Source organism: Papio anubis, chromosome 12, assembly GCF_008728515.1.
Source record: "Papio anubis isolate 15944 chromosome 12, Panubis1.0, whole genome shotgun sequence".
Taxonomy (NCBI): Eukaryota; Metazoa; Chordata; class Mammalia; order Primates; family Cercopithecidae; genus Papio; species Papio anubis.
The window spans coordinates 55,164,040-55,188,758 of NC_044987.1; the positions used below are offsets into that span (position 1 = coordinate 55,164,040).

The window sequence follows — 24,719 nt, forward strand, 5'->3', positions numbered from 1 at the left end:
CTGCAAGGGAGACTGGGAAGTTGAGTATCTGGCAAAGAGGAAGCAGACTTGTCTTGATTGCCTTAGCCAAATTATGATTCATTGCCCCAGGGCTGAGTGTGTTGCTTTCTCAAGCAAAATTTGGCTTGTGTTAGCCTGGAAAAGGGGGTAGAGAATGGTTCTTGGGTTAAGTCACTAACACCACCTGTCTCAGTAACCATTGCACAATTAGTATAGCACTGTGCAACTTACCAAGTACTCTTGATATGTAATTCTGTTTGAGCCTCTCAAGTTTGTGAGACAGCTCAGCGGTTACAATCCTCATACTGCAGACAAGGAAAACGAGGCCCTGAGAATTAGAGTAACTTACCTCAGGAAACAAGGGGTCCAGGGCTAGCAGCCAGCTCTCCAGATTCTAGAGCCTCCTCCTATGAGCCAGGAGAAAAGTCTCAGCTGGGAGCAGCAACCAGAGGCCATTTATCTTTGTATTCCAAATGTCTGCCTCCATGGCCTGGCACAAAATAGGTGTTCACTAAATGTTTGATGGATCTATTAATTAATGCATTACTTTATTAATTTATTAACTTGACTCATAGAGCATGGGATAGGAATGATGAGGACTGGCCGCCTACTCTTTAGTTAGAATAAGCAGCATGAGCCCTTTCCAGGCCTGGCTGGCTGTGAGCATTTCATTTCCTAACAATTGTGCATACTCTGCTAGCCATGTGAGAAGATAGAGGCCACACTTAGAAGGTCCCCTGATGGCCAGGATGTGGTGGGGAGCAGAGCTGGGTCCATGGGAATGACTCAGTCTCCCGAGAACTTGGCCTCAGAGTCAGGGGCTCTCCCTCAGGGGAGAATGGAAGGTCTACTAGAAAGGTACATGAGGAGGGGAGTCAGTGATCATTCACTTGGCTCCCTCAGCCTTGAAAATGGTTCAGCTCAGTAAACATCTCATGCATTGCCACAAACCTGTGTCAAGAACATGTATGTACACTCATTACTTTGAAAGTCAGTCTGCCCCACCAGACTGGGCACTCCCCAAGGCAGGCTCTAAATCCCATCTGCATCCCCAGTGCCTGGCAGCAGAGATGGAGTTGGAAAGGAGGGATGTAAAGAAAAAAAGGCCTGCCCCTTGCCTCCGGGGCTCACCATATTTTGAATAAGACCAACATCCACCTAAGTAATAGACAAATTCCAGAGCACTGAGCTCTCCAACAGAATCCAGGAGCACTGGGTTGGGGAAGTGAGGGATGATGAGGCAATGAAGTCAGGGTGCAGGTGGGAGGGCATCTAAGGAAGCTCCTGGAGGATTTAAGCGTGACTTCCAAGGAAGGAAGGAATTACAGCTGGCAGCCATGAGGAGAAGGGTATTCTAGGGGAGGGCAGCATGCGTACAAAGGTTTGGATGCAGGAGATGACAGGGGTGCAGGCCAGAGTGGCACTAAGTATATTTGAAAAAAGAGGGTGGAGATGAGATAGGAGAGGTTACATCAGGTGTCAGGATGTGAAGGTCTGTGTTTTTCAGACCTCAGTGTCATAGGAGTCACCTGGGGATCTAATTGCAGATTCTGATTGAGTAGGTCTTGGGGAGAGCCTGTGATTCTGTATTTTTAGCAAGCATAGTAATGCTGATGCTACTAGTCTGTAGGTCACACCTTGAGTAGCAAGGCTTTAGGCAGTAGGGAACCACTGAAGGTTTTGAGCAGGGACAGGATTGTGGTCTGATTTGCTTTTTAAAAAATTATGCTGAAGACTGCAAAGAAGCTTCTTCCATAGGGTAGAGGAATGCAGGCAGGATGAGAGATTTATTTTTTTTTAATATCTCCAACACCTAGAATGGTGTCTGGCTCATAACAGATAATCAATAGATATATGTAAAAGGAATAAATTAGCTATTTATGACAGACTTCTTAAATGAGAAAACAGGAAGAATGAATGAATCAAGTTATCCCAGGCTGACAAGCCGATATTATATAAATCACTCATTCAGGCCAGTCCAAATAGAGAATATGTCTTAAGGCAGTGGTTTTTCTAACTTGTTTTTAGACAAAGATCTGATTGCTTAAATGAAACTCGAAATGGAATCCCAATATGTGAATCACATAAAAAATAATTAAGTGCCTAGGCAGGCCTGGGAGTAAGAGCTCTGAAACCTAACAACCTACTCCTTCCCCTTTCTCCTGACTGCCAATGTCTGACATTTCCCACTGCACCTCCAGACTCTCACAAGTTATCAGCCAGCCTGACACCCCCCGCAACCCCAGAATGGGTGAGGGAGGCAGCCCTTCAGCAGGATCTGGGATGGGGATTATCTGTTTCTGGCTCAGTTTCTCCCACTAGGCAGTGAAGTCACACAAGATAGGACAATAAAAGACCCATATTGGCAGCCTCATGCTCAACACAGGGACATTGGTTGAACAAGGAACTTAGGAAAGGATGATGGGCAGAGATGGAGTGGTGAGCCAGCAAGTCCCAAGGACAGGGCTTGAGTTCCCAAAACCCCAAACATATTACCTCTTCCCTCTTAAGCGCCAAAAGTAGTATGGGAGGCAGAGGCACACAGGGGTTGGAGTTGAGATTTTAGAGTATAACAGTTTGGGGTTCAAATCCCAGCCCAGGCACTTACAGACTGTGCAACTTTGGCTAAGTCCTGAGTGTCTCTGTACCTTGGCTTCTCATCAGTAATGGGAGTGTAACAACTCTCCCTTCAGAGGGATGCAATGCAGAACGAGTGAGTTGCCAGATGCAACCCATGCCTTCTAAACAGTGCAGCCCTCTTCACTTGCTGCCATAGCCAGCTCACCACCTGCCTTTCTTCTGCACGGGTGTCTGCATATTGCATTTAAACAGGAAGCATCAGTCACACTGACAAATATCTGCGCCCCCAGGTAGTGTTTCTAACCAATTAGAGGTTTGGCATTTATTCTCAACTGCTTGTTGTTATATTTTTCTTTTTCTTTTCTTTTTCTTTTTTTTTTTGAGGCGGAGTCTCGCTCTGTCGCCCAGGCTGGAGTGCAGTGGCCGGATCTCGGCTCACTGCAAGCTCCGCCTCCCGGATTTACGCCATTCTCCTGCCTCAGCCTCCTGAGTAGCTGGGACTACAGGCGCCCGCCACCTCGCCCGGCTAGTTTTTTGTATTTTTTAGTAGAGACGGGGTTTCACTGGTTGTTATATTTTTCAAATAGCCAAGTATTTAAATAACATCAGCCTGATTGCTCCTGCAGATTCATAGCCCTTGTCCTGCACCAGGGAAATCCTCTTGCAGACGGCAGCTGCAGCCTTGTGGAAGGGACATTGGGCATCAGAACACTGCGATAGAGTCCAAGCTCTGCTCCTTGCCAACTGGGTGACCTTGGACAAGTCACTTCTCCTGGCGGAGGCTTAATTTCCTCAACAAGAAAAACAAATATTTGTATAGTACTTCACAGCTTCAAAACCACATCTGCCTGCCCCAGTGACATTTCCATCTAAATGTAGCTGATCTTTATCACCTCCATGATATAGCTAGAAAAATGGAGGCTCTCTGTGTGGAGCTTTGAATCCCAGCTCCCTTAAGAAGTGCTGTGATGTAGAGCAAACCCTTGCCCTCTCTGATTCTGTTTCTATAAAGTGGCAACACAACAGCACACAAATATCACCTAGTGCGAGCCCAGCAAATGAGAGCCACTGTGTGTACTTGTTATTGGTGTATTAGTGTCGTTCACCTCACATCACAAGGCCAGGTCTCAAAGTCAGCTCTCTTGAGCCAGACCCCACACTCTGACTGTGGTCATTGGAATGCTACTAGTCTGTGGGCAAAACGTTGAGTAGCAAGGATACTACTTGCTATTCGCTCACTGAACCACTGGGATGAGGATATGAAACCTGCTTCTTTGGGTTAGCTGGGGCAGTGTGATTGGCAGTGCTGTGTACATCATGAAGTGCCAGGTCCAGGTAAGGCCTGGGCCCTTCCCTCTGGTGAGGTAGATCCAATTGCTTGTCATAGACCAAATTACAAGCCCAGACTTTTTCTTTTGGATTTTGCTAAAAATCATTCTCTGGGCCCTTCCTATTTCCTGTTTAGCACCAGGCTCTGACTTAAACACCCTTTCCTTGCGCTCATGGAATGGGAAGAGAAGGAGTCTAGGAGGCCGAAGCGGGCACAGCTTGGGAAGGTCGAGGCAAAATGGGCCAGTTTCCAGCTATCTAGCCTGTTGTGGGGCCTGGCCCTCTCGGGGGCTAATCCCCTTTTGTGATGCTCCCTTGGAGCAGGCACAGAGCCTAAGCCAATTAAAACCCTCCCTTTGAAGGTGGTTCAGGTTTCCCAGAGAGCACAGGCCTGCACAGTGACCCGAGGTAATTGTTCTCCTCTCCTCCCTGCTGGCCAGAGCTGGAGGAAGACCAGGGCTTTGTCTGGGAAGGCTCCATCACATTTTCCCTCTTCAGGCCCCCAGATCTGCAGGAGGTCTGCAGGAGGGGCAGGATGGCAGGAATATAAACAACTGTCCATCTTACAGATAAGGAAAGTGAGACCTGGGATGGCTCTGCAGGGCTAAGATTCAAACTGGAACATACCTGCTCAAAACTGGTGTCTGCTCTGTCTTTCTAGGACAAGAACCAAACCCTTGTCACCTTCAGTCCCAGCACAGATGGGGCCTATAGTAGGTTTCTAGCAAATATTTGTTCAGTGACCACTGAATAAATAAATAATGCTGAACAGGAACATTCATCTTAATGCAATAGTGTGAATGGGCTGGAGAAATCCAGAACTACATCTGGGCCAGAGTGACATATTAAATGCCTGATAATACTTAGTAGTCATGTAAACAGCCAAGTGCTAAGCCTGTTCTAAGCTCCTTCTAACTCACTCAGTCCTCTCAACAACCCTATTGGGTAGGTCGATTATCTCTGCTTTAAAGATGATATAGAGGAATAAAGAGGTTAAGTGAATTGCCCCTGGCACAAGGTTGGGGCGTACAGAACTGGGAGTCGAACCCTGGCTTCCTGACTGCAGAGCCGATGTCTTGGCTGCTGTGCACCCCTTTCTCTCTAACAGGGAATGTCTTCCTCTATAAGGTTCAGATGGTGATGACCTTCACCCTCCCTGTCTCCCCACACTACAGGGTCTCAGTGACACAAGATGTGAAGGAGCTTTCCATTAGAAACACCGTACTAGACAATCTGGACCATTGCCGGCCAGCAGAGGCCAGGCTGGGCCCTAGATACCATCACCCTCTGGGTTTCAGCCCTGGAGACAGCAAGCAGCCCCACTCCAGCTGAAGGAGCCTCCAAGACTGGTACATTTCACAACTGAGATTAAAGACCCAAAAAAGCAGAACCGATGGAATGACAGGCAGATTGTCTTAATGAAAACAAATTTAGAACTACAATCAAGAGAACAAAGTGAGGATCTGGCCCTGGGAAGCCAGACTCCAGTAACCCAGGTGTAACATTAGCCAGCTGCGGGGGCTAAGGGCCAGAGCTTCTCCACAGAGAGAACAGCCTGGGGCCCTCCTGGAAGGTAGAGAGGCAGCCACAGTTGCTGAGGGAGGCTCTGCTCAGCCCACAAGAGCCCACTGTAGTGCGTGTGCAGCCTGGAGGCTGTAGAGGAACATAGCATTTGTCCTGTGTACCCTGGTGACCGCTAGGAAGGCAAACAAGGCCTCCTCAGCTAGAGTCAGGGGCCCCTCCTTCACCCCCAGGGCAGAGTGATTAAGGGCATTCTGAGAATGTCACCTCTGTACAGTGAGTGGCAGGAAGGACCTTGTAAAGGGAAGGGAGCATCTGAAACAGGAGAGTACAGAGCTCAGAGCTAACATCCCTGATCCCTCACTAAGGAACACACGGCTGGGCCCAGGACCGAGGACAGATCTTTTCAGCGCTCCTGTGTTTGTTAGGTGGCTTTTTGTTTGATTTGGAAGCCTTGTAGGGATTTGAGGCTGGATGGTACAAGTTCATGCAGGACTTGTGCTAACCGCGATCTCTGATCCCAAGCAATAGGGTTCCCATGCAGCATGTTTCTGCTCCAGCGGGGAGCTTGGTTTGATCAGAGTCCTCTTAGCGTGGGGACTGGCATTCCTCAAACATATGGAATTCATCCAACAACATTCCCTTCTAACTGTGGGGTAGTTAATCATTTCCTTGCCTGTCTCACCCTTGGGATGCATGGAAAATTTAAGGACATACCTCTGCACTCAGAGTCAAAAGAACTGGGCTTTATTTGAGCCCTGGTTCCTGCCTTTTGCTAGCTGTGTGACTTGGAAACAAGGCACTTTGCCTCTCTAAGCTTCAGTTCTTTATTTAATACAGGGTCATAGCTACTCAGAGGCATTTGTTCCTTTGTTCAATTAGCCATTATTTATTAAGTGCCTACTATTTGCAAGGACAGAAGTTTGGGTTTTATGCTGAATAAGAGAGACACAGTCCTCACCTCTGTAGAGCTTAGAGCATATAATTAAGCAACTATTTAAATATAATTTTGATAAGTTATCAAAGAAAGGTACAGGATAGTAGATTAAATCACATTAAAATGTATTAGAAATTTGTAAGTTCTAAAGTACTATTTAAACACTAGGCAGCATTATCCTTATTACCCTTATAACATTTCCTTTTTTTTTTTTTTTTGTGAGACGGAGTCTTGCTCTGTCACGTAGGCTGGAGTGCAATGGCATGATCTTGGTTCACTGCAACCTCTGTCTTTCAGGTCCAAGTGATCCCACTGCCTCAGCTTCCCAAGTAGCTGGGACTACAGGCATGAACCACTACACCTGGCTAATTTTTGTATTTCCAGTAGAGATGAGGTTTCACCATGTTGGCCGGGCTCATCTTGAACTCCTGACTTCAAGAGATCTGTCCGCCTCAACCTCCCAAAGTGCTGGGATTACAGGCATGAGCCACCAGACCTGACCCAGATCCTCTTATTTTTAAAGTACCTTAGTGATCTGAGCCTCAGTTTCCTCCCCAGTAACATGGGAATTATAAAAATACCTATGTCAGCCAGCCTTCGCTATATAACGTATCACCCTAAAATGCAGTGGCTTAAAATGACCGCATGTTGGTTCCTGTTTCCAAGAGTCAGTTATTTCAACCGGGCAAAGCTAGGTGGTTCAGCTAGTCTCCTCTGGGTTCACCCGTGTGGCTATAATCTACTGGGTGTTGGTTGGCTCAGCCCTGTGGCTCTAGCAACAAGTAGGCTAGCCTGGGCCTCTTTACATGATGGCTGTTTTTCAAAAGCAGGGGGAGAAGGCAAGCCCAAATGCTCAAGTGTTTTTCTTTTTTTTTTTTTTTTTTTGAGACGGAGTCTCGCTCTGTCGCCCAGGCTGGAGTGCAGTGGCTGGATCTCAGCTCACTGCAAGCTCCGCCTCCCGGGTTTACGCCATTCTCCTGCCTCAGCCTCCCGAGTAGCTGGGACTACAGGCGCCTGCCACTTCGCCCGGCTATTTTTTTGTATTTTTTAGTATTTTTTAGTAGAGACGGGGTTTCACCATGTTAGCCAGGATGGTCTCGATCTCCTGACCTTGTGATCCGCCCGTCTCGGCCTCCCAAAGTGCTGGGATTACAGGCTTGAGCCACCGTGCCTGGCAAGTTTGCTGATATTCGCTTGGCCCACGGGCCAGTGCAAGTCACGTGGCCAACCCCACAGTTAGTGTGGGGGACTACATAAGAGTTTGGTTACAGTGAGATATGATTCCTTGGCAGCCATTAGTATAGCAGTCTACCACCATGCCTCACTTCCAGAGTTGTTCTGGTGACTTAGTAATAAATACAGGATGATGTGCTTGTGTGGTGTTTGCATGAATATTGGTGACTGTACATAGTAGATGCTTAAGAATTGATGGGTCAATATGAATCTGAGCAGCTTGTTACCTTATTAAGGAAAAATGACATTACACAGGAAATAAGTGGCAAGTAATTGGCCAAAATAGCATGTAAAGTGTGGGGTCATGGGTATATGCAGAGCAGTTTCAGGTAATAAGACTGTATCTGACTTTAATTTTCAACCTTGGTGTTTTAAAGAGTAACATTAGCCAAAAGAAACTTTTTCAGAGAAGAATGGCCAGGATGGAGACAACATGAGTGAGAACTGAATCAGGGGAAGGCACAGAAATACTTCTCCTGGATAACAAGGCAACATTTACACCTGTTGATTGAGTCTTTATTAAGTGTCAAGCATTGGGTTGAGCCTTTCCATGCATCACTTCATTTGAGCCTCAAGACAACCCTGTAAGGTGGTAGATACTATCCACATTTTATAGATAAGGAAATTGAGACTCAGAGAGTTTATCATCCAAAGTTGTACGAGAAGTATGTAAGAGATTCAGGGTTCAGATCCAGGTCTGCCTGACTCAAAGCCTGACTCAAAAGTCTCACTCTGTCACCCAGGCTGGAGTGCAGTGGTGTGATCTCGGCTTACTGCAAGCTCCACCGCCCGGGTTCACACCATTCTCCTGCCTCAGCCTCCCAAGTAGCTGAAACTACAGGCACCCACCACCACACCCGGCTACTTTTTTTTGTATTTTTAGTAAAGACGGGGCTTCACCATGTTAGCCAGGATGGTCTCAATCTCCTGACCTTGTGATCCACCCACCTCGGCCTCCCAAAGTGCTGGGATTACAGGCGTGAGCCACCGCGCCCAGCCAAAACAATCCTTTTTTCTACATTGAAATTTTTGACAACATTATAGTTCACATGCAATTATAAGAAATAACAGGGATAGCCTGTGTACCCTTTACTCAGTCTCTCCTAATAGTAACATTTTGCAAAACTATAGTAAAAGAACAGATATCACAAGCAGGATGTTGACGTTGGTACAATCCACTCATCTTATTCAGATTCCCCATTTTACTTGTATTTATCTGAATGAGTGAGTGTGCATGTGTGTGTTTACTTCTATACTATTTTACCACATCTGCAGGTGAGTATACGCAGTCAAGACAGTGAACATTTCCATCAACATCAGTTTCCTTCACGGTCCCCTTTTATAGCCACACCCACCTCCCTCCCACCCCTACCCCATCCCTAACCCCCTAACAACCACCAATCTGTTCTCCATTGCTAAAGTTTTATCATTTTTATTTTAAACATGCTATAGAAATAGAATAATGTAGGATGAAACCTTTGGTGATTGGCTTTTTGTTGACTCAGCATAATTCCCTGGTGATTTATTGGTATCATTAGTTCATTCCTTTTTATCATGCAGTCGTATTCCATGGCATTCTGTCATTGATTTAACTGTTTACCTGTTGAAGAATATCTGGGCTGTTTCCAGTTCTTGGCTATTATGCATAAAGCTTTTATGAACATCATTGTGCAGCTTTTTGTGTGAACTAAGCTTTTATTTCTGAAAATTAAATGCCTAAGAGTACAAGTGCTAGGTTGTACAGTAATTGCATATTTAGTTTTCTAAGAAACTGCCAACCTGCTTTCCAGAGGGGCTGTACACTTTTATATTCCTACCAGCAATGTATGGGTGATCCAGCTTCTCTGCATCCTTGCCAGCATTTAGTGTTGTCACTATTTTTTATTTCAGTCATTCTGATAGGTGTATGGTAATAGCTCATTGTGGTTTAATTTGAATTTCTCTGACGGCTAACGATGGTGAATATCTTTTCATGTGCTTATTTGCCATGTGTATATATCCTTTTTGTTGAAATATTGGATCATGTCTTCTGGCCATTTTCTAATTGGATTGTTTCTCACTGTTGCATTTTGAAAGTGTCACATATATATGTGTGTACACACACACACACACACACACACATATTCTGGATACTAGGCCTTCCTTTGTTAATATGTGGTTTGCAAAAATTTTCTCCTACCTGTAGCTTGCCTTTTCCTCCTTTTAAGAGATTTTCAGAGCACAAGTTTTCAATTTTGGTTAGGTTCCATTTATCAAGTTTTCTTTTTTTGATCACGCCTTTGGTGTAAAGCCTGTGTCTTTGACCACGGTGCTCCACTGCTTCCCAGAGCCTGGAGAAGAGAGGTCTTGGTTTGGGAGGAGGTCTTTGGCTTGCTTGTGAGGTTCTAAGGCATATGGAGTTTAGGGCTGCCAGGAAGGCTGCCACAGGAAGCAAGTTTCAGCTCACTATCAGGATGAATTGCCCAAGGCCAAGTTTAGAGAATGAAATGTATTAGGAGTAAGCTCCCTGTCACTGGAGCTCAAACAAGGGCTGGCTGCTATCCACGTGGACTCATAGAAGGAATTCAAGCATCAGATGGGGCTTGGGCAACTGTGTCCCTCATGTTCCCTTTTAACTAAGAATTTGGGAGTGTAGTTTTTTAATTACCCTTGCCTGAATTGGAGTTTTTAACAATTATATCCTCCAGGTTGAGAAATGTATAAAGGCTTTGAGTGACAAAACCGAACCAGTCTCAAGAAGAGGTGGCCAACCGAAGCCACCCAGTCTGCCATTATCTTATCTAGGGACAGAATACATGGAGGCCAAAGGCTTGCGATGGCACAGGTTCTGGGACTGGGGCCTATTCCTGGATCCCTGTTCCCATCTTGGAGTCAGCTGCACGCTGCCTGCCCCACCTCCACCCCAGCAGCCTCTTCTCCATTCAGACTGCCCTGGAGAATCCCTTTCTTTACGGCACTTATGAGACTTAATTACCAATGGCAAAGTCCTTTGAGGCCTTGGATGAAAGGAATGGGAGCAGCACGAGGCTTGATTAGGCGTGTAGAACTCTGGGCACAATTAGCTCCATGAGAGACTGGCCCTGCCTTTATCTGTCTCCAGTTCTGTGTGACTTACAGCGGCTAATTATTGAAATAAAAGTTGCCTGGCCACCCAGCTGCTGGAAAGAGGGCCCTAATATCTATTAAGTCTGCCTTTAATTATTAGAGATGGAGGCAGCTTCAGGCAGTTAGGGTTTTCCTATCATTATGGGCCTTTTCCTCCACCCCTTTGAGGCTTGGATACTCAGAGATGTCAGTGAAATTCTGCCAAAGCTACATCTCTCTCCCTTGCTTTCTACATAGCATCCCTTTCCAAGATGCCTTTACTAATCCGCCCTTCCTGCTGTGAGGACCCCTATGCACACCTCCCCAAGGGCCTTTGCAATCATTGCATCTCACAGAACTTCGAGCCCTAGATGGAGTATTTTAAATTCCTCTGTGTGTGTGTGTGTGTGTGTGTGTGCATTTTTCTGGGGTATCAGGGCAGTTCTCAGGTATAGATTAAACGTGACACCCCCACACCAACCCATTTTGCAGAAGAGAAAACTGAGGCCATGGAAGGAAGCAGGATGGAGCTGACAGCTTCTGGCTCTTCACTTGCTGGGATGTGGCTGACCGCCAGTCACAACACCCCAAGCCTTAGCTCCTGCCTCTCTAAAAACAAAATTTCCAGCAGCATCAGGAGGGCACAACCAGTTTCCCCCTTCACAAATCTGGGGAGCTTGTGTGGGGCCAAGGAAGTGGATTCATACTACAGGAAAAGAGCCAGTTGGAGGATGGCAAGCGGGAGGGTTGGCTCACAAAGGTTTCCAGCTTTGGGGCTTTCATTAGGCAAAGAGAAAAATCAGAGAGCTTTGCACCTAGAAGGACCATGGAAGTGACATATGGAGAGTTGTATGTTTTTATTCACTTTGGTTCAACCCAGCAAACCCTGGATGTACCTCTTAGCTGTTCTTAGCATTGGGGAAGAATCAAGATGTTGTAAGTACCAATGAAGTTAATGATCCAGGTGTTTGGGCATTTTCCTAACAGATGATGAAATCGAGGCACAGAGCAAGTCCTTGGGACTTTCTCAAGGACATCCCACCTGCTCTAAGAGCCCATGTGAGCACCAGCTGTGGGATGGAAGAACTGTTCTGAGGTCACTTTCAAACCGCCATTGTGTGGGCTTCAGTCATCACGAGTTGTGGGACGGCCTGAGTCATAGTCACTGAGGAAGAAATGTAAGGGCTGGGGGTATACAACAGGAAGTTTCTTCCTCTAGGCCTGTCCTGCCCCTGCCCCACCAGCAATGTTGAAACCTGTGTCAGCCACGAGCACTCTGAGCCCACACCCGTTGGGCAGCAGTTCTGAGCTTGATCCAGTTCCATCCCCAGGGCTCAATAGCAAAAGGCCTGGTGAACAGAGTGGCAATAGAGTCTTTGGTTTCTGAACAATCAGAGCAGTGGGCCAGCAGCCATTAAGCATGTATGCACACATGTGTGCATGTGTACACACACACACAGACACACACATCACCTCCAACAGGAAGGACAGCCTGGGAAATCCCTGCTGTCCTCCCAGCAGTGATCAGAGGCTGATGGTGACCTCTAGATTTCTATCCTTTCTGCTGCTGTGATAGCATCAGTGTCAGGTATGCCCAGGGCATAGACGACATGTAAGACAAGAAGCTGTTGTGCACACAAGGTACCTTGATGGCACCCGGAGAAGCCATTGTGATATTGCTTCCCTGCTCAGCAGAGCATCTTCTCTGGGCCTAAGGAGCAGAAAGGATGTCTCTAAATCCTTCCTTACCCACAGATCCAAAGCTGTATGAATTTAGGCCCAGTGTCTGGCTGAGAAGACAGAGGAAAAGAGGGACCAACCCCTTCCTCCAGCTGTTGTGTTCAACCAAGAAGTTCCTTCAGGCTGAGGAGGCCTTTGTGTTAAAACTAAGAGTTTCACCATTTCCAGAATCCTTCAACTGATGCCTGCCTTTCTGGGATGCTGGTCTCCCTTCTGTCTCTCTCCTCTCTCACCTCACAGAGTGGAGGCCTAATAGGGAGCCCAGGTAATTACAGGTTAAGATTGGACGCAGTAGGGGATGTGTGATTAATCAGCCTCTCTCCCTCTTCCCTCTATTTCCTAGTGTGGTCCCAGAATAAGCCCAGAGAAAGTCAGGAAAAAAAATGTTTTTACAGAGAATTGGCACTCCAATAAACTGGGTTTCAGGCTTGACCCTTGAAGGGGTTTTCTAGGAAAAGGGGTTTTCTAGGGAGAAGGAAGGAAGTACTTTTCCCTGGGGCCTGAAGTACAGAAGAGACAGGCAATTTCCCAAGGTGCCACTTACAAGGAAACTCAGAGTCCTAATGGCCCCCTGGACTTGGGGCCCCAGTGGGTCTGGCTTCCAAGAAAGCCACATGGGACTAAGTGCCCCAAGGGAACATGTGTTGGGTACAGGAGAAAGGGGTTCAGGGGGGACATTCAGGCTGCACCAAGAGGCTCCCAGTGGATTCCAGTCAACACAATGGGAGAGGCAGGCAGGCAAACAGGATCGTCTTCCTCTCCCTGCTCTGTTAACCCCTGCTTGGCTTTTCAGACCCGGCCCAGGGATTCCTCCTCTAGGCAGCCTCTGCTGCCCACCTCACCTGGTGCAGTGCCCCCCTACCCCGAGTGTCTGTGTCAGTTGCTCTTTTGCGTCCTTTGTGCTGGAATCACCTGTAGACGTGTTTGTCCTTCTGACATTCTTGAGGGCTCTTCGAGGACCAAGACTGCATCCGCTCCAACCCCTTGTCCCCAGGTCTACCCTAGGATCTCATAAAGCCTTGTTGGTTGGGAAAGAGGGAACAAGGATGGACAAACCCAAGGAAAAGGTCACCAGAAAGGTGAGGGCTTGAAAACTGTGGGAGACATGTTCAATCTAAAGAGAGGACACGAAGATACCCAGACCAGTCTGGTCTTCAGTCTGGAAGAGCTATTGCTGGGGCAAAGGCATTAGGCTTCTTTCCTGAGACCCCAAGGAGTAGAGCTGAGGCCTATGGAAGGAAGCTAAAAGGAGGCAGGTTTCAGCCCTCTGAGGCAGTAAAGTCCCCAGCTTTAGAGCTGGTGTGACCGCTCTGTAGGGATGGGACTAAGGAGGGTTCAGGCACCTGATGGGGCTTGAATCAGCTGACCTTTGATGTTGCTTTCAATCCTAACACATTTTCTTTCTTCTTTGGTTTTTTGTTGTTGTTGTTGTTTTTGAAACAAAGTGTCACTCTGTTACTCAGACTGGAGTGCAGTGGCTCCATCTCAGCTCACTGCAACCTCTTCCAACTCTCAGATTCAAGCAATTCTCATGCCTCAGCCTCCTGAATAACTGGGACTACAGCTGTGTGCCACCACACTCAGCTAATTCTTGTATTTTTCGTAGAGGTGGGGTTTCGCCACACTGGCCAGGCTGGTCACAAACTCCTGGCCTCAAGTGATCTGCCTTCCTTGGCCTCCCAAAGGGCTGAGATTACAGGCGTGAGCCACCATGCCCAGCCTAACACATTTTCTGACTCTAAGATGCCACCATTTGTCAAAGGGAATTATTGGCTAGTACGTGGCTTTGGGGACAGGAAGGATGTGGACCAAGGAATCTGGAAGACACAGCTAACATAATGCCATCTGTTGATGGAAGGCCTATTGTGTCCCAGGCCCTGCACATGCCCAGCCCTCTGGGGGGTCAGGCAGCTCTGGTGGGAGCCCTCCCAGCTCCGCAGCTCAGGATCAGAGAAGCAGTGCCCATACAGCAGCTGTCTGCCCTTTGATACCTGGCCTCTGACAAGCTCTCTAACAGAAGGGCAAGATGGCTCCTGTAGACAGCGGCACCATCTGTCACCTGCCTGCCAGCCGCTGATTAGGGATGTCCCTGCAGCCAGGCTGGGCATGCAGCCACACTCCACCACACTCCCAGGAAAGCCCTGTCTCTGTCCCAACAGTTCTCTTTCTGTACAGGGCACGTGTCAAGCAGCAGCTGTAAAAGCACTTCTCCCAAGAGTCCAGGCCAGGTGCTGACTCAGTTCATCACAAGAATTAATAATGTTTTTTAAAAAGGTGAAAGGACAAATAGAACCTTTAAGCCAATTAGAATACAGAATGACCTATGCAGGAAGTAGTGTAAGTTATGATTAAAAGCTTGAACCTTGGGGTCAGAGAGACACAGGTTTGAATCCTAGTTTTGTCACTTTTTTGTTGTGGCCTTCCAGGCAAGATACTTACCCTCCCTAAATCCTGGTTTCTTTGTCTATAAAATGGGGACGGTTTGGGTGTGGTGAGAACTCAGTGAGGTAATGCATATAAAGACCTTGCTTTTAGCCACCATTATTAGAATCACTGTCTCGCTGTTGAAAAAGGCCGGGGATTCCCCAAAGTGACAGCGCCAGAGAAATGTGCTCTGGGTGCCATGACAGAGAGTACAGAGCTTGGAAGCAGAGCTCCCGGATTCCAGTCCTGGCATGTTGTGTGAACTCGAGCGTCACTTTGCTACTCTCAGTTTCTAAATCGGTAAAGTGGGGATAGCAGTGCCTCCTTCTCTGGTTTGCTCAAAGCCCAACAAAATACTTGGTACAAGAACAGGTACCACTACAACCCATCCTCCCCACCCTCACTTTAAAATAAAGGACTCAAAGACCACACTTCGAAGGAATAAGGAATGTAAAATTCACGATTTTACACACACACACACACACACACACACACACAGATGCTACCCAGGACTTATAGTTTGTGGAACACATTTTAGCTCTGAAATATTTATGGGCCCTTTTTGACACACAAAGAACTAAAAATATCGCCCTGTGCTTATGTTAAGGAAAACTTATAAAACTTTAGTCCAGTAGGAATTCAGTCAATTTCCTGGCTCGTTTCTGGCTGTATCTGAGGCTGCGAGGTAACCTGGGGTGATAACAGCCCCCATTTCCCTGTGGGTTTTGGCAGGGGCAGAGGTTTCTTGGAGCACTGTACTGTCTGCGGAAGTCTCTCTGCGAATGCTCCAGGCCCCTGCCCCTTCATAAATATTGCTGGAACCCATGTGAAGGGGCCAGGTTTGTTTCTTGAATTTCTCCTCAAACACCAAAAGCTTTATTTCGCATACCTCCCCTTCTCCCGGGCCCCACACTCTTGCCATTCTTCCAGACCAGCTCCAGCCTCCCAAGGCAGTAGGGCCTCTGAAAACTAGCTGCAGGGCACGCTCCCTACCAGCTCCTCCGAGTGCAGGCTCTCTCTGCCACATGCATTTTGCATTTTACTGTCCACTTACATTTACCATGTAGGGATGTTGCTTTATTTCTTCTACCAGGCTCCTCCCTCCTCACTTCTCAAGCTTTCTCTCCAACCTCTTTCCCTCCCCAAAGTCTGAACTCACGGAATGTAACTGGGCTTTTGTCTGTGCCAGGTTCATTTTTCCCTGCTGTGATCTGGAACAGTGTTTTTCAGACTGTGGGTTGGCATCTCATTCATAATTCTAGTTAAGTAGGGAAGAAAATATCAGATTTCACCCTTGCAGTAAGGTTCAGCATCGTTTCATGAAATTTTTGTTTTAGTTCAAAAATTGTAGATGTATATGTATCCCGGATTGCAACGTAATCCGGGATTTTTACTGTATCGGGGAAAAATACTGTGTATTTTTACTGCAGGCAAGAGAAATTTGAGAGCCACAGATCTAGACCTTTTTTCTCTCCTTACCTCAAAACTGTCTTTTCCTTGACATTCTTTGGTCTTCGTTTAGATGTCACTGTTTCTGGGGAGTGGTCCCTGATGGTCTCTCCACATTTGACCCACCTTGGCCTGGATGTGGGGCGGGCCCCTGTGGTGTCCTTCCCTGCCTCTCCCTCTGCCTGACTTGCCCACTGTATAGAAGCATCTAGGAGTTGGAAGCACATCTGTCTTGTCCTCTGATGCCTCCAACAATGCTTAGCACAGGAGGGTAGGAACTGGGAGTTGGGGGAGGAGAGAAGAAAGGCGTCTCCTGTGACGCCTCCTTGGATCTTTTGCAGCACTTAGGACAGAAAAGGGACTTAGCAATGATTACCAAATGAATAAGCCTATGGAACTAGGTTTTGATCCTTTTCTTGAGGTTCAAATATTTTCTTCAGTTTCAAATCTAGACCCTGACACTTGAAAGCCATGTGATCTAGAGCAAGTCAGTTAATCTCTGGGCTTGTTATCTAATTGATAAAATAGAGTAAATAAGAGAAAATAAAGATTAAAAGAATAATACCTAACTTACCAAGTTGTTATAGGGATTTGAAATAATTTACACAGTACCAAGCACATAAGGAGGTGTTCAATTAATACTAGTTATCTTACTGTTATTAGCCCTTTTCCTGTCTTCCATGATCCCCTGATCACCATCACCACCAGGGGGCTCCCAGGCCTCCCTACATTCACATCCCTGTTCAAACTTTCCAGATCCATCTAAGCCCAGCTTCATGTAAAGGAAAAAAAAAAAAAATACTGATATGGTTTGGTCGTGTCCCCACCCAAATCTCATCTTGAATTCCCACATGTTGTGGGAGGGACCTGGGGGGAGGTAATTGAGTCATTGGGGCAGGTTTTTCCCATGCTGTTCTTGTGGTAATGAATAAGTCTCACAAGATCTGACGGTTCTATAAGGGGGTGTTTCCCTGCACAAGCTCTCTCTTCTCCTTTCTGCCCCCATGTGAGATGTGCCTTTCACCTTCTGCCATGATTGTGAGGCCTCCCCAGCCACGTGGAACTGTAAGTCCATTAAATCCCTTTTCCTATATAAATTACCCAGTCTCGGGTATGTCTTTATCAATAGCATGAAAACGAACTCATACAACCACCCAAACATGGATTTTAGAGTCAGAAGGTCTGGGTTCAGGTCTCAGCCCTGTCCTTTACTGGCTGTGTGAACTTGATCAAATAACTGGATCTTTTAGCCTGGTCTCAAAAATGAGAAATAATTATGGCTTTCATGGGGGTATGTGAAAAGCACTGTGCTCGATACATATGTCTTCTTCCCTCCTGTCATCTGGGCCCACTCTCCTTCTCCACAGACACACCAAAACCAAGACCCACATCAGCGTAAGAACAAGCTTATAAAACTGCAGTTTATACTTTATCAAAGAATTTGTCACTGATGGTGGTCCTTAGGGCTGACACCCCAGAGAGATGGTGAGCTGTCACTGGAGGGCTTGTGACCTGCTCATCTCTGGAACCTCCAGTGCCCAGCACTAGACTGATCAGCAACAGTTTGTGAAAATGAACTCTTCTCTAAGGCACCTTTGTGGTGCTCAGGGTTTGCTTGGAGAAGAGTTTCAGAACACTGCACCATCTCTGGAGCAGGCTGGCGGGCCGAGTCCCTGCCAGGGTCTTGCACGTCTCACAGATGGGGTCAGTGGCAATGTGCTCTCCTGGGGGCCACATGCTCTTTTGTCTTGATTGGAGCCTCTTTGTTTAGCCTGAGGCCTGCAATGACTGAGCTGCTAGTTTGGTCCTTAGGTATGTATTTGCTACTTGAGCTTCCCAAAACATTCTCACCTGCCTAATTTGGTCTATGTTTAAAGTAGTTACATAATTTATTGTTTAGAAATAACAGCACAATAATAATGATGGCATTGACAGTAATGACTATCCAATCTCTTATACCAATTGAGTACATTACAGTTTACAAAACATCTAACAAACTCAGCCTCTTGTAATAAGTTAAACGTCTTGTGCCCAGGGCCACACAGCTGGGAGGTGGCCAGGACAGGCCTTACTCCTAACCTGGAGTTCATTCTGTCACTGTCAGGGTAGAGGGTTCTGGAAAGAAAGTTTGGAGTTGGACACATCCAGCTCTTGAGTCTCTTTCTGTGTGACTGCAAGCCAGTTATTTTACTTCTCTAAGCCCCAGGCTCTCCATCAGTAAAATGGGACCAGTTCACAGAGGCAGAAATGGTGAGAACTAAATGAAATCATCTCAAGCACTTGACTGGTGCCTGGCCTATGGCAAACCCTGAGTAAGTGGTGGCTGGTGTTATTATTAGTTCGATGATGATGATGATTGCTGAAAGCCAAAGAAAGTAAGGGGTGAAGCTGTATCATTGGTCAGGATCCTCACAGGAAACAGAGTTCACTCTAGATGGCTTAGAGGAGCAGACTTTAATGAAGAGATGGAGGTGCAGCAGGCTCAGAAAGCCAGCCCTGATGGTGAGACACCTGGGCTCTAGCAACAGCAAGAAACTGGCACACCCCTGGGCCTGCACAGATGAGGGCAGGGGAAGATGTTAGCAGAGCCCAGTACGAAGCGGAGGCCTGGAGGAGGGGCTACCTGTGGGAGAAGGCATGGACAGAGGACTAGAGAGCTAAAAGGGGGCAGCGAAGGCACATTCTAGCCTCTCACCTAACACGACCCTGCCCCCATCTCCTCCTGGTGCCGCCGTTAGGTGAGCCCACCCAACACCACTTGTAGAGGCTCAGCAGTGTTAAAGAGCATGGGACGTCTGGCAAATGGCAGGCAGCTCTGCAGGACTGAAGTGGAGCGTGTGAGTCTGCGGGAGACAGGTTGCTCTGTGGCAGTGAGAGGAAGCAGAGAGAGACGAGGAAAGTCAGATCTACAGAAGCCTTGGATGTCACGCTCATGGGTTTTATGGGGAACCCAGAGGTTGGCGGGTAAGGAGGGAGCAAACACGTTTAGGCATGGATATGTGCCATGTCCTTCTGTCCTGAGCCTGTGGCTGGGGGTTGCAGGGTCTGAGGTGGGCCCCTTCCCCAGCATTCCTTCTGTCCTTCTGCTGGGGAGCTCCAGGTCACTGCACTGAAGTCCCTTGTTCCAAAGGGAGCATTTCTCCACTGTCACTCCTCTTTCACCTCAACCTCTTCTTTCCCACTGTTAAATGCCAATTTGAGTGTGAACCATACCTGACCTCTCACCTGTTCAAAAGCAGTAAATACTTGCTGAATTACTATATTAAGCCTAAAATGTGAAAAGAAAATGTAAAGGAAATGAGAACCAGGCGAATGTTCTCCCTGCCTCAGCTTTGTGACAGGGAAGCTGTGCGTTAGGTGTGTATGTTCTTAATAATTTGTGGTTACTGAGCCTTTGCCTTGATGCCAGTGTCTTCAGTCAACAGGCACACACTGATGAAAAGAAATAGTCATCCACCAATTTAACAGCCTAAAATGTTTCTCAGCCTTATTAACATATGCTTCTGAGGGGATGCTCCTTCCCCAGTTATAACTGACACCTCCCCGGAGCTTTCTACATTATGCTTTTTAAAAAGAAAATGTGTTTGTTTTTTCTGATGATAATAATAGCTAACATCTATTGAGCACTCACTGTGTACCGGAGACTGTATATGCTAGGGGCACATATTAACTCATTTAATCCTCAAAACAACCCTAAGAGGTTTTACAGATGAGAAAGCGGAAGCACAGAGCAGTTAAATAACTTGCCCAAGGTCATTCACCTGGTCACTGGGGGATGCATACTTCAAGCCCAGGCTGCCTTTGAAATTTAAAAAGAGAATACATCTAAGCAATGCCTCTAATTCAGCCTTAGATTTACTTAATACTTTACTTAATTGGTAGTGAACTACTAATATTTTATGTTATTTAGGCTTAATAAGAAGACATGAAGTAGCTGCCAAGTAGTTTCATTCATGCATGCACTTAACAAGCATTTTGTGAGCACCGGATACCAAGCCTGCCTACCCTCCAGGAACTCTAGTCAAGGGGAGAGGCAGACGTGAAAAAAGATCAGCTAGTGGGCTGCATGTGCAGTGATGAAGCATCATACACACAGTCAGAAAGGCCACGGAATTCACATCCAGGAAAGTGCCAGTGGCTCGGCAAGATGGAAGCGAGGGGAGCGAGAATGACAAGAGCCTTCATTTTGACGGGGAAACTAGAATTGACCCCAAAGGCTCAGCAGGGCTGCTAGAGGGCATAAGCAGGGCAATAGCATGACCTGGGCCTCAAAAATTTCCCTGGCACAGCCCATACAGCAGTTACACCCACTTGCTGAGTTCAACCTCAGGATCACAGTTCTTTCTCCTCTTTATATGCGAGGGCCATGCAACCTTGGGCAGCATACTTAACCTCACAATTTCTCATCTGCAGTCTGCAGAAAATCATAATACCTTTATCACAGGGTTGGTGTGAGGATTAAAGATGTTGTATATAATCACAGTAAAAGTAAGCAATAATATTAGCTACTAAGAGTCTATTAGCTATAATGTTAAAACCATTATTAATATTATGAGTTGTTAATATGAGTTATTAGTGAATCATATTAATGATGGCTAACATTATGGAGTATTTATGCTTATTATTATCATCATCATTATTGTCACTCAGGGGTTAGAAGTAAACAGGCAGAGGCAGCAGTTGCCATAAATCCTCATTCAAATTATACCAGAACAGTGCTTTGGGTTGAAAGCCAGTATTGGGTCATGATATCAATTTAGAGTTATGATCAGTCATTTTTTTAAAAATGAAAGAGAATGAGATAGAACATATCAGAGTGCATTTCTCATCATGCAATAACTTGTGAATCTTTTGTTTCTCTTTTAGGCATATTTCTCATCATGCAATAACTTGTGAATCTTTTGTTTCTCTTTTATACATGTAAACACACACATTCACATATATCAATGTGTGTAGTGGGTCACTATGTAAGATGTTATAAATTTTTTTTTTTTGAGACAGGGTCTCACTCTTGCCCAGCAGGGAGTACAGTGGTACCATCACAGCTCACCATAGCCTTGACCTACGGGGCCCAAGCTATCCTCCCGTTTCAGTCTCCTGAGTATCTGAGACTACAGGCATGTGCCACCACGCCTGGCTAAAGTTTTGTTTGTTTGTTTGTTTGTTTGTAGAGACAGGGTCTTGCTGTGCCCAGGCTGGTCTCGAACTCCTGGCCTATAGTGATCCTTCCACCTTGGCTTCCTAAAGTGCTGGGATGACAGATGTGAGCCACCCCATGCTTGGCCATAATATGTTTTTCTAATTATGGACTGCAGTCAAGAAAGTTTTAAAAACCCTGGAGTAGAAGGTACTATCACTGATCTTCCTTGTGGTCCTGCTTCTCAGACACTCAGAGGACTATCATCTTGCCAGCTATTGGGAGACTGAGCATCAGGATGGCAGAGCTCAGAGCTCTGGGTTTGAGCCTCAGTAACATAATTTGATTTCTCTGTGTCTTGGGTTGCACCCCTTGCCCCAGCATTAATTTCCAGGGATATTTTGAGAATTGGGAACCAAGATAGTGTCACCTATTCATCTTAATTGGATCTAGGTATAATCCCGAGGCATTGCAGTCTATCTAGTTAGTGCCAGCTTTGCAACTAACTCACCATGTGGCCTTAGGCAGGAGACTATATGGCCCTGGGTCACCGTAGCTTCATCTATAAAATGGGGATGAAAATAATTGTAACCTCTACTTCACAGTTATTATGAGGCACCAATAAAATCACAAATGTTTGTACTCTTTGAAAAACGGGCCAAAGAGCTGTCTCTGATGTCCATGATCAAAGGCAGAATTTGGAAACTGCGAGCCTCAGAGCAAATTCGACTCAGCAGTCTGTTTTGTTTGGCCTGCAAAGTATTAAAATTAAATAATAATAATAATGGATCTACATCTTAAAGTCATACATTTTATATCTAACTCCAAATTTCCAGCTTGTCTTAAAAATTCACAAGACACCACTACCCCCCAGACATTCCCACCTATACTCCCACTTTGCAGCACAGGCAGGCACTTGGACAGACCCACCCTCCCAGCTGTCAAGGCCCCACCCTGGATACTGAGGTCTGATGTTGGCAGCCTTTATCACAGCTCTTGCTCTGCTGTTTCTCTAATCAGACAATGAAGCAGGGGAATGCCTTGTGTACCCATGCTGCTCTGAAAGCTGGAGCAATGGAAAGCCAGAACTCAGCAGGTTGTGTTTCATAAAAACTAAGCGATGCCCTATGTCTCTGTGGAGGATATTCTGCTTTCCTTCTGTATTGAGCTCCTGGCCCTGTATGGTTGTGTTTGCTACCCCAGAGCTAAAAGAAGACATTTGGAGGGAGAAAGAGGGTGCTATCACAAGTCGAAAATCCAGTGGTGTCAGTGTAGGGCAGAAGGGTCAAGACGGGGAAAAGAGGATAAAGGGTTATTAGGAGCTTCCCACCAGTCAGACCCCCTAACAACACCCAGATGCATGGGGCAGACACTCGGCTGCCCAGTGCTGATGGTGGCACTGATGAGATGGGCAAGTCTGGAGGTGAGGGACATTCTCTGAGTAACTGCAAGGGCACTTTTGGGTACTAAGAGTAGGAGGGAGACATCTCAGGGAGGCAGAATGGAATAGGAAAAATGCAGGCTTTAGTGTCAAACAGATCTGAGTTCCAAACCTGGCTTTGTTACTTGACACCTAAGTGACCTTGAAGGGGGTTCTGAATCTCAATTTTCTCATCTGTCAGATGGGGATGGTTAGCTGGTTAATGAAACACATCTTTATTAGGCGCCTACTGTGTACCAGCTCTTGCTCAAGGTGCTAGAGACCAGGAGTGAGCAGCACAGATAAAGTTTCTGCTCTCATACAGCTTACAGGCTAGTGGAAGGAGATGGGCAAAAAGCAAATAATTATATAATCATCTGGTGGTGGTAAGTGTGGGTTGGTTGTTTATACCTTGGCTCGTTTCCAAAAAAGGTTGGAGAGAGTAATAACATCTCGGAAGGTATGAAGATTTACTAAGATAATATATGCAAAGTGCTTACCCCAGTGCTTGCGTGCAATCGTCCATCTCACAGATTTTTAAGGAGCCCTGGGCTAGAGCTGGGTCAGGCCCTGTTCCACGTGGGATGTGACGGGAATCAAACAGGCTTGGTTCCTATCTAGGGATATTACTAACCACCAGTGCCCTCTGGCCTTTGCTGTCAACTTCCTTGGTGCCCATTCCTGGAGGAGGCCTCTTCAAAGTGAATAGGCTAAGTAGCAGAAAGGGACAGGATTTGTAATTAGAGGCCCTGGGTGCGAGTCACTTACCGGCTGCGTAGTGGTGGAGCGGTACCCTCACCTCTGCTGCCTGGGGTTCTCTGTCCACACTGCTGCAAGGGTCAATCCAGGATCAGGATGAACCCGGGAATGTTCTCTGCCTCTCACGCCCTATCTTCGGTTTCCCTGGCTCTAGACCACTCGGCCCTGAGTGCGGCGAGGACCCTATTTGTGGATGTGGAAGAGTGCGGGCCGGAGGCCATGGACGTGAAGGAGAGGAAGCCTTACCGCTCGCTGACCCGGCGCCGCGACGCCGAACGCCGCTACACCAGCTCGTCCGCGGACAGCGAGGAGGGCAAAACCCCGCAGAAATCCTACAGCTCCAGCGAGACCCTGAAGGCCTACGACCAGGACGCCCGCCTAGCCTACGGCAGCCGCGTCAAGGATATGGTGCCGCAGGAGGCCGAGGAATTCTGCCGCACAGGTGAGGGCAAGGCCGAGGGGGCGGGGCCTGGGCGCAGGGGAGCTTGGCTCAGGTAGGCATGGGCTCGGGTGGGCGTGGCGCAGGTGGGCCTGGGGCAGGTAGGCGTGGCACAGGTGAGCTGGAACACCAGTTGGGGTGCCATATCAACAGCAAGTCTCTGCCATTTGGGCACTTGGACCTGGAAAAAGGCTGCCCTGTAGTTCATTCTTGGTTCATTTATTTTCTCCCTTACTCACTTCCCTGGCATAGTGAGGTGGTTAGGAGCTGGGCTCCAGTGTTTGTCTACCGGCCTAGAGCTGAGTTAGGCTTCCCTCTAAACCTCAGTCCTCAACTGTTAGATGGGCGTGAGAAGCCTCCCTACTGCATTGAATTGTAGTGAGGACTTAATGAGATGGCCTTTCAGTGGTAAGCATAATAGCAAGTAAGTGCTGAATAAATGTTAGTTCCTAGTTTTGCTATTCATTCAACAAACGTATTTAGCAGTTTCTTTGTGTCAAGCCCTGTGTGATCTTGAGAGGAAGACCTTCCTGAGATAGTTAGACATGAAAACTTAGTAATTTGTAGGATATCCTGGTGCCTGGCTTCCTCTCCTACACTTTCTACCTACAGGAGTCCCCAAAGCCTATCCATCCTGCCCCAGTATTCAAATCCATCCTTCTTAGCC

At 46.9% G+C, this 24,719-nt stretch overlaps 1 protein-coding gene across 12 annotated transcripts in view; it reads left to right on the plus strand.

Annotated features, from left to right (window-relative positions):
* Nucleotides 1-24,719, plus strand: part of TENM4 (teneurin transmembrane protein 4) — a 788,706-nt gene that overhangs the window by 349,295 nt on the left and 414,692 nt on the right. For 8 of the 12 annotated variants that reach the window (XM_031653901.1, XM_031653902.1, XM_031653903.1 and 5 more), the window contains exon 1: nt 21,543-24,055. In XM_031653901.1, the coding sequence (XP_031509761.1) occupies nt 23,710-24,055 (346 nt within the window). In that variant the 5' untranslated portion in view covers nt 21,543-23,709. Of the gene's footprint in view, nt 1-21,542; nt 24,056-24,719 lie in introns of those variants that run through there. The other 4 variants (XM_017949239.3, XM_017949237.3, XM_017949235.3 and 1 more) reach the window with 1 other exon arrangement.